Below are 9929 nucleotides of genomic sequence, written 5' to 3'. Positions count from 1 at the left end.
AAGAAAGGAACTCTCCAAAAAATAAATAAATAAATAAGTAAGTGAGGTCACAGGGCAGCGAGGTCACAAAGCCTGTGGGGTCGGTTTGCCTGGCTCCCCACACACCTCCAGCATTCTGTTCCTAGTGATCCGCTTGGTCGCAGGTGCAGGTTTGGGCTCCCATCCAAAGTCTAGTGTCCGAAGCCTGTTTTCGTGGCTGGGCAGGATGTAGTTACCAAAGTAGTTTTAGTGTGATGGAGGGGCCAAGGGCCGCCCCTCAGTCTTACTGGGACCTGGGTCTGGAAAAAATATTCAGGGTTGTGCCAGCATTGCCTGAAGATGGAAGACCAGGCCCTAATCCTGATACCTTTCGTCTGAAGCTGGTAATATGTGCAGCTATTGGATTTTTTACTGTTCTCTTGTTTTTGTGGAGAAGTGTTCAGTCTGTTAGAAGCAGGCTTTATGTGAAGAGAGGAAAAAAAGCTTGCTCTAAAACTTTCTGAACTAATTGAAGAAAAATGTAACCTACTTGATAAAGTTAGCCTTCTTCAAAAAGAGCATGAAGGCTTACAGTTGTCTTTCAAGGATGCTAATCTTGAGAAGACATCAAGAGAAGTGCAACATTTGGAGATAATACATGAAATGCTGAATAGGTCCAAATCTAAACTTGAGGATAAAATACTCTTTATAGAAACAGAGCTAAAAGAAGAGAAATCTAAACGTTCTGAACAGGATGAATTGATGGGAGATATATCAAAAAGGATAAAGTCCCTAGAAGAGGAATCAAAATCCCTCATATCACAAGTAGCTGAAGCTAAAACAACCTTAAGACTATTTCAAATGAATGAAGAAGACCTTAAAGTAGCAATAAAAGAGGCTTTGAATGAAAATTCCCAACTGCAGGAAAGTCAGAAACACCTTTTACAAGAAGTTGAAGTATGGAAGGAAAAAGTGAGTGACCTTAAAAAACAGAAAATAACATCTGAAGACTCTAAAGTACAGGCAGAACAAGTTCTAAGTGATAAAGAAAATCACATTAAGTCTCTGACCGAACGCTTGCTAAAAATGAAAGATCAGTCTCCTGTGCTTGGAGAAGACCTAACAGATGATGGTAACTTGGAGCTGGAGATGAGTGAATCAGAAATTGGTGCTCACTTAGGTAATCAGCCAAAAGAAGCCTTGAAGGAACTGGTTTATGCAGCTGAGTTAAATGCCTCTTTAGAAACCTTAGAAGGAGAAAGATGTCAAATTTACACTTTATTATCTGAAGTAGATAAAACAAAAGATCTGATAGAACGTATTAAAAATCTTCAGACCGAACAAGAATCTTTGCAGTTAGAAAACACACAGTTTGAAAATGAGAATCAGAAGCTTCAGCAGAAATTTAAAGTAAAGATGGAACAACATCAAGAAAATGCAGTGAAACTCCACAGGAAATTAGGAGTAGAGGAAAAGTGCCGGTTAGAGGAAGAGAAGAGGTTTTCCGAAGTTGATCGAAAGATCAACTGTGCAGCTAAAGAGCTGGAGACCTACAGAAATCGAGCCAAAAATCTTGAGGAAGAATTGGATATCATCGTTCATTATTATGAGGGGCGGAGTATTTCCTATGAGAAAAAAGCACGTGATAATGTGTTGGCAAATTGGAGAGCTGAAAAAAACCTCAAGTATTTCAAGACAGTAAATGCTCACAGGAGACAAAAATTAACTGAAATGGAGTTTCAATTTAAACTTTTAGAAGATCCATATGCACTTGATGTTTCCAATTCAGCATTTCCCAGAGGGCAGTCCCCATATGGTCCTTCACCATTGAGTGGACCTTCATCTGAAATGAGAGCTTTTCCTTTGGAAAAGAAGGGTCCACCCAGATTGTCACCTTTACATCCAGGGGAAGGAGGAAGAGACTCAGGAGACCCAGAGGATCCTTTGGATCATCAGATTAGCAATGAAAGAAGAGAATAAAACTCTGATTCAGTAACTGATCCTCACAGAGCACGTGCGGACACTGGGCCCCTGTCATCGCCACGAGAACCAGAATGTAAGATGATGATCCCTCCACCAGGTCGACCATATTGGCAACATGGATATTATTCTAATTATGGAAGACCATCTGAACCAGGAGAACTGCCTTCAATACAATGCAAAAATGTCTATTCACTAAGGCGTTTTCCTCATTATCCTCCACCAAGAGCTGAATTTTTTCTCCCTACCCCCACATTCTGAGAGGAGAAGCGAGTTCCCTTCAGGGTTGATTCCACCTTCAAATGAGCCTGCTGTTGAACATCCAGAACCTCAACAAGAAACCTAAATATATATTTGTTCTCTGTTCAAAATATGACATCTCTTATTTTTAGTTTAAATAACTGCTTTTAGTTGTTATGTTTTTGCTCCAACCAAAGCTTAATTAGAATTCTGAAGATAATATTGTATAAATAAAGATGATTTCAATATGAATCTTATGAGTAAATTATTTCATTTTATTTTACAGTATAACTTTTAATTTGATTAATCCACTATTACTTAACAATGGGAGTTTTATATACATAATCTTGCAGCTGGGATATTTTAAACTCCAAAGACTGTGCCTTTATGCCAAGAAATATATTTGCTATGATTGTTGCAAGCGTGAAAATATCTTTATGCTTTATGAAATATTTTAATTGTTTTAAAGTCTTGTTTGGCGATACTAATAAAATCAGTTTTTCCATTAAAAAAATAAATTAAATAAATAAATAAATAAGAAAGAGCAAATAGATATTAAAACAGAGACAATCAAAATTAAAAATTCAGAAGAACACTTGGAAGATTAAGAAAAAGACCCTCACACTAGAAAGGACTGAAAAAAGCAAGAAAATTGGAGCATCTACTGAGATATAAATAATAAGAATTTCAGAAGGAAAACAGAAAAATTGTGGAGAAGAAACTATCAAAAAAATAGAAGAGAAAATTCCACAATGTAAGAAAATGAATCTATGGTTTAAAAAGACCCACTACATATCCTAAAACTGCCAAGACAAACCATCATAAAATTGCAGCAAGCCACAGATAAAAAGAAGATCCTCAAAGTTTAAACAGAAGGAAGCCATGTATAAAGATTCAGTATCAAAAATGTCATTAGTCCTCTACAGAGCAAAAATAACAAGGAAAAGAGTAGAAAATGTCATCAAAATCCTGAGGAAAAAGTATTTTTAACTTAGAATTCTTTCCCATCCACACTTTCAAACCAGAAATAAGATAAAGACATTTTTTAGAATATAATATACCCCTTAAAAATTATATCTCCCAAGCGTTATTTACCAAAAAACTATTGTAGGGTATATTCCACCAAAAGAAGGAAGTAAGCCAAGAAATCACAAGATTAAAAATCAAGGAGTCAAATGGGAGAGAGGTGAGGGGAATTTGCATGAAAATGATTCCTCAATGTCAGTTGTGAAAAGCCAAGATCAACCAACTCACACTGAAACAGTAGAATGACAGTATCAATGAGAGTTGTTCCCAGTGGGAGAAGGAAACAAATTGATCAGGTGTGACTACACAGAAAGGACATTCAGAGTTCTGTCAGAAATAATGATAGTCAAATAGATCATCAAATGTATGGGGAAAATACAGCAATTACTAACTTCAGTAAAACAAAAAGTCATAAAATAAAGGAAGTAGAATTATATTGTACTTTATGATAATGCTGTGAAAATATTTACATAATCAAACTAATGTAAATGGTGAATATTATCCAATAATATCCAATAAAAGTACATTAGGAGGATGACAGTAGAAGCTATAAAGGGTCAGGGGGATCACTGGTGGTGAGGAGATACAAAAGAGAAAATATTGACTACTCAGGTAGAAAAGACAATAGAATGTATTGAAAACTGGAAAATTAAGGAATGTCACTCAAGCATTAATGATATTCAAGCATGCGTGATATTTCATGATTTTATGGACCATGAAATCAATGCTTTTAAATTGTAAGCAACTTCCAATGGTCAGGAAAGAGGCACCATTAGATTCCCAGTCGAAGTCTTTCATGCAAAACCTTCAACCCCTCTGAATGTTGAATATGCCAATGGACAATGCCATCCTCTAGGTCTCAGGTATTTAACCTAGATTCCACTCTAGAAAGTGAACATTTTTTTTTTCTTTTGGGTACTAGGGATTGAAGCCAGTGGCACTTAGCCACTGAGCAGTGGTACTTAGCCACATCTCAGTCTTTTCTATTTTTTATTTTGAGACACATTCTCATTAAGTCGCATAGGGCCTCACTAAGTGACTAAGGCTAGCTTTGAACTTGCAATCCTCCTGCCTCAGCCTCCCGAGTCTCTGGAATTACAGATGTGCCAGTGAAAATTTCTAATATCACAGAATCCCATATAGTATTATGTTAGGGATATTACTGATGTCTCATGAGAGAGGAGAATATACCACACCATTTGCCAGTACAATATGCTAATCACAAATAATGGCACATTCTTCAACTAGCCTCTTCTGAGAATGAACTTCAAAACAAAGATTCTCTCAAAATTTAAAAAGGAAATCATTTTAAAATTGATTTTTATCCTTCCTTTCTTCTTAAAGGAAAATCATTAATTTTTTATTAATAATTCAATGCCCTTGCCTTAGTAGTTTCACAAAAATGCCCTTTTTCATATCATATTTGAAAGTAAATGGCACCTTTTAACTAGTAGCTATTTTTTAGTTTCATAAATTAGAATCATCTGAGGATTTTTTTCTGAAATGATGGCCCCTAGGTCCCTTTACAGACCAATTAAAATCAGAATCTTTATGTGTTTTAAAAACATTTCGGTTTACTCTAGGGTAAAAGGTAATCATAGGGCTACAATAGTGACTCTCAAGGTGTGGTTCCCAGTTCAGTAGCACTGCTATCACCTGAGAAATTACAAATGCAAACCCAACCTTGATTCAGATATAATGACTCCGCAGAAATCTGTGTTTGAATAACCCCTGCAGGTGGGTCTGATACACACTTGAATTTTCCCAGAGCTGTCATATTTCCAGAAACAGAAGCCTAAAACAGCAGAAATATATTTTCTCACAGCTCTGAAGATTGAAATCTGAAATCAAGGTGTTAGCAAGACTTATACCCTTCAGGACTCCAGGGACTCCTTAACTCTTCCAGCTTCCTGTAGTTGTTGATATGCCTTGTGGCTGGGTCACTCCTATTTCTGCTCCATCTTCACATGACCTGGCCTTCTCCTCTGTGTCCCTACGTCTTCTGTCTTTTTCAAGATCACTTGTCATTGAATTTGGGGCCCAACGGTAATCCAGAATGATCTCATATGAAATCCTTACATTTGTAACCACCTATTCCATATTTTATGAAGAACTAGAAGAGAGAGTTCAAAGACTGCAAACACTGAGAAACTACAGAGGTATAAAGAGATGGACATACTAATTACCATGATTTGATCACTAAACCTTCCATGTATGTGCTGAATTATCATACTGTATCACATAAATATGTACAATTATTATGTCAATTAAAAGAAAAATTAAACTAAAATTGATTTTTTTTTTAATTTACCTCTGTAAAATACCTCTTTCTCTCACATTCTAGATTTGAGGAACAAGCCTTTTGGGGGTGCTATAGTTTGGATGTTAGGCCCATGTGTTAAATGCTTGGTTGCCAGGATGATACTCTTGGGAGGTGTTAGAAACTTTAGGAGGGCCAGTGGAAGGTCTTTGGGTCATTGGGCATGCCCTCAAAGGGGATTGGGGACCTTGGTCTCTTCTTCCTTCTTTGTTTTTGATCATGAGCTGAGTGACTTTTTACATACTTCTCTTCATCGCTATCTGGCTTCTCTAACTCAAAAGCCCAAAGCAATGGGACTGCCCAATCTTAGACTAAAACCTCCAAAATTGTGACCTAATTTTTTCTCTTATAAATTCCTTATCTCAGGTATTTTGTTATAGTGGAAGAAAGCTGACTAATACGTGGGGTCACCATTGGACTTCTACAACAGTTAAAATTTGAGCAGTTCTCGTAGAGGAAGAATGAATGAGGAAATTCCACATCAAAAGATGTTCCCTTGAATATCAGAAGAATCCTCTCCTCTCTTTTCATTTTCTCTTCTTCATAGTTTTTTTTCACTCCCTTCCTTTGATCCTCTTGACTAGTGTGTATTCCTACTTCTTTTCCCACTATTTAATCATTTCTCTTTCCCTACATTTCTTGAGAAAAAAATTGTTTCCCTTACTCTTTGACTCTTCTGATGGTCTCATTCCAGTTTGGCAACTTTGCATTTCTATTTTAGCAAAATCTTCAGAATAGTTAAACAAGACTCCCTATCTCGAGTGGAATAATAACTATCATATTGCACATGAAGTGTGATCAGATCTGGTTTCAGAATTAATACTACAGATTACAGTTAAATGCCATGTGTAACTTTTAGTTAATTCTTTTTTTTAACCATTGCAACTAGTGACATCTAGTGGCTAATATAGGAATTGATGATACAAAATTGACTCCCTTTTTCTTCCTTATTCTTTAAATAACTATAGCAAGCAAGTAACATGTGTCAGACATTACAGATGTTTATGGGGGACACCTAAACAAAGAAACTACAGGCCCTGTAATGCACTAGATCAACTTTTTCCCATATTATTTCAGAGATCCTGGAATAATATTTTATTGAAGAATTCATTTGATTAGAATCTATGGAAATTTTTTCAGTTTACTAGGTTAACTATTCAGATTTTCTAGACAAAAATATCCTCTTGTCCAAAAGAATAATTTCAGAAACATCATAAACATTTGAAAACAAATGAAAAATACACCTGTCACTTAAATCAGAAACTCTAAGCATGAAGTAATGATTTTTGCATGCTGTTAGAAAAATTTTAACTCTGAAATTTTGTAGTTTTTATCCTTGAACCTCTTTCTCCCTTTGAAAAACAGCACTTAGCTCAAGAAATCTAATGGAGAGCACACATTTATCTTTCCTCCCTCTCCAAATACCTTGAAATAATAAAAGAAATATAAACAAAAGACTAAGTGCGTAGAGGAGTTGAATAATGGGAGAGATTGCATCTTCAAACGAAAAGAAAGTGTACTTTTAACAAAATGCTGAAGCAAATGCATAGGGAATTCGTGGCAGGACAAGGCCTTGTGGTTAGTGTAGGGTTTTCCAGGGTTGTGTTGATACTCAGAAGAGGAGGTACTGAGGGGCAGGAAAGGTCATAGCAGGAAGGTAAATTGGTGGGCTGTCCATATAAAGAGTCCAACTCCTGAAACGCTGTCCTCTTGAACTTGTCACTTATAAAGTTTAATATTTCCCCTCCTACTTTATAATACTGTCTTGAAATTCATTGCAATTCCTTAAAGAAGTAAGGTAAACTGAGGTCAGTGCATTGGCCTTCATACAATATGGATGTCCTTTAAGAAAAAATGAGACCTAGGATGCAGAAAACACTCAGATAGACAAGCACATGAGGACACAGCAAGGAGACGGTCACCTTCAAGTCAAGGAGTGAGGCCTCACTGGAAACCAATTCTGCTGACAGCTTGATCTTGGACAGCGAACCTCCAGAGCTGTGAGAAAATAAATATGTAAGCCACTCGGTTTGTGGTACTTTGCTATAGCAACCCTGCACATGATACACGTATTCCCCTTAAGAGCCTGGCACAACTGAGAAGCATGAGCCATGAAAGGGAAGAAAAGGGAGCCCAATTCACTGATTCCCTGGAGAAGTATCCTTGCTATTTTAAGTCTACAGGTTATAACTCCACAAAGTAGCCTGTGGAAATTTTGGGAAAAGGAAGAAAACTAGGATATTCAGAAGCCTACCTGAGTGATCAGCTGAAGAGATGAATGAGGAAACTGTTCTTGCTCTGTTGGCCATGATCATTTGTTTGGTGCATGGATAATATTTTTAATTTTAAATACTACATCTTTATTGGCACATAAGAGATATAATTGTGGTGTCCAATGTATGACTTTACACATTATTGTTACTAAGAACGAGGCTAGTGAAATAGAAAAATAATGTAAAACCAAAGAGGAAAAAAGTCAAATTTTCCACAAACGGGCAAAATATAAGTTAAATGCAAAGAAATAAAACCAGACACCCACTACCTAAGATGCCAGAAAACAAACGAGTAGGTTCACAGAGTTCTAAGGGATAAGAATTTAGAACTTTAAAATCCTGCCTGCAGACAAATCAACATTCCCATAGGAGGACAAAATAAGGACAAATGTAGATGGCACATGCAAGTTTAGAAATAACTACTGAATGAAATACTTCAACAAGACAAAAACTGAATCCTAAAAGAAAGATAGTCTGTAAGAAGCATTGTCAAACACACTGATAACACATGTTGAAATAAATATTGGGTGGGCACTGAGTAGAGAATAGAGTTCAACTCTCTCTGAGCTCAGTGGAGAGGGCCACTTGGGGTGGGAAATACAGCTGCATTAGGAGACTGGGATCCAGAAGGGAGAATGCTTCCCTCTTGCACTTTTTTTTTTTTTTTAATTTAAGGATGTTTAATCAAGAGAAAACACTACCCACAGGTAGTATGAACCGAAGAGGCAGCTCTTTAGAGAGTACAGAAATGTCAACCACAACACTTGGCGTCTACACGGGTCTCTGGTCCCTTGAGAAGTTGATTTCAAATGTGTCTCCCTTTCTCATGCAGGACAACTCATTGGGGTAAACAGGTAAACAGACACTCATTGTTGAGCGATCTGGAAGAAGGTCCCTGGACCAATCAGTTGACATACCATTAAATCTCCTCCAAAACAGGTAAGTAAATTTAGTTATATAGAAACAAAAGAACTAAAATACTAGACAATAATAACCTCTCAGCAAAGAGTCAATTGGAATTAAAGAATTCAAAGATCATTTAAAAAGGAATCAAACATATCATATAGAGTTCATTAAAGTTCACCAATCATGAACAAATTTGAATAGACATTAAAATAATGGAAATAGGATACATAACTTTCAAATGATTTGAGACAAAAAAGGCATAAAGATAATTAGATCAATATAATAAAATGTAACAAAAATGGAAAGACATGTAGTTAATAAAATGCACAAAATGAGATGAAAAAAGTCCAACTATATCAATAATAAAATTAAAGTCCAACTCATCAAATAAGAGAAAAAGAGTCTAAGCAAGAATTTTTTGTTTATTTTTTGTTTTCTTTTTATCAGTTCTTTTTAGTTATACATGACATGAGAATTCATTTTGATATAATTATAACAGAATAGAATAGAATTTGCTCTAATTTACTCCCAGTACTTTCCCTTTACCTCCTTTTCTCCCTCCTCCTGTTCCTTTCCCTCTACTGATCTTTCTGCTAGTTACTTAGTGTTTTTTCAGGGGGATGTTTTTTTGTTGTTGTTCTTTTATTTTGTTTTTTTGTTTTGTTTTGTTTTATAGTTAGTGTTTGTGGATATACATGATAGTGAGATTCACTATGGATATTTTCCACGAAAACTTTATTAAAAATTGTTTTCCGTGAAAATTTTATTAAAAAATAAAATCCACATACCTGCCTTTTTAAACAGTGCTCCAGAAAATGCAATAGCAGAGAAAAATTTGTTAAGAAAAGATGGGAAGCTGGGCATGGTGGCACAAACCTGTAATCCTAGTGACTCAGAGACTGAATCAGGAGAAACACAATTTTTTTTTATTGTAAACAAATGGGATACATGTTGTTTCTCTGTTTGTACATGGCGTAAAGGCATACCATTTGTGTAATCATAAATTTACATAGGGTAAGGTTGTTTGATTCATTCTGTTATTTTTTCCCTTCCCCCCCACCCCTCCCATCCCTCTTTTCCCTCTATACAGTCCTTCCTTCCTTCATTCTTGCCCCCCTCCCTAACCCTAACTCTAAACCTAACACTAACCCCTCCCACCCCCCATTATGTGTCATCATCCACTTATTAGCGATATCATTCGTCCTTTGGTTTTTTGAGATTGGCTT

The 9929-nt window shown here is 36.1% G+C and overlaps 1 protein-coding gene across 1 annotated transcript; it reads left to right on the top strand.

Moving 5' to 3' along the window:
* Nucleotides 1-233: 233 nt before the first annotated feature.
* On the top strand, nucleotides 234-2199 carry LOC124964148 (melanoma inhibitory activity protein 2-like). Its single transcript, XM_047524025.1, is given in 2 exon segments — nucleotides 234-452; nucleotides 454-2199. Coding segments are annotated over 2 exon segments (1965 nt in total).
* The last annotated feature ends 7730 nt before the right edge of the window (nucleotides 2200-9929 follow it).

Source organism: Sciurus carolinensis, chromosome 14, assembly GCF_902686445.1.
Source record: "Sciurus carolinensis chromosome 14, mSciCar1.2, whole genome shotgun sequence".
Lineage (NCBI taxonomy): Eukaryota > Metazoa > Chordata > Mammalia > Rodentia > Sciuridae > Sciurus > Sciurus carolinensis.
Note: the sequence above shows the minus strand (reverse complement) of the source record. Positions and strands in the feature narration are given on the sequence as shown.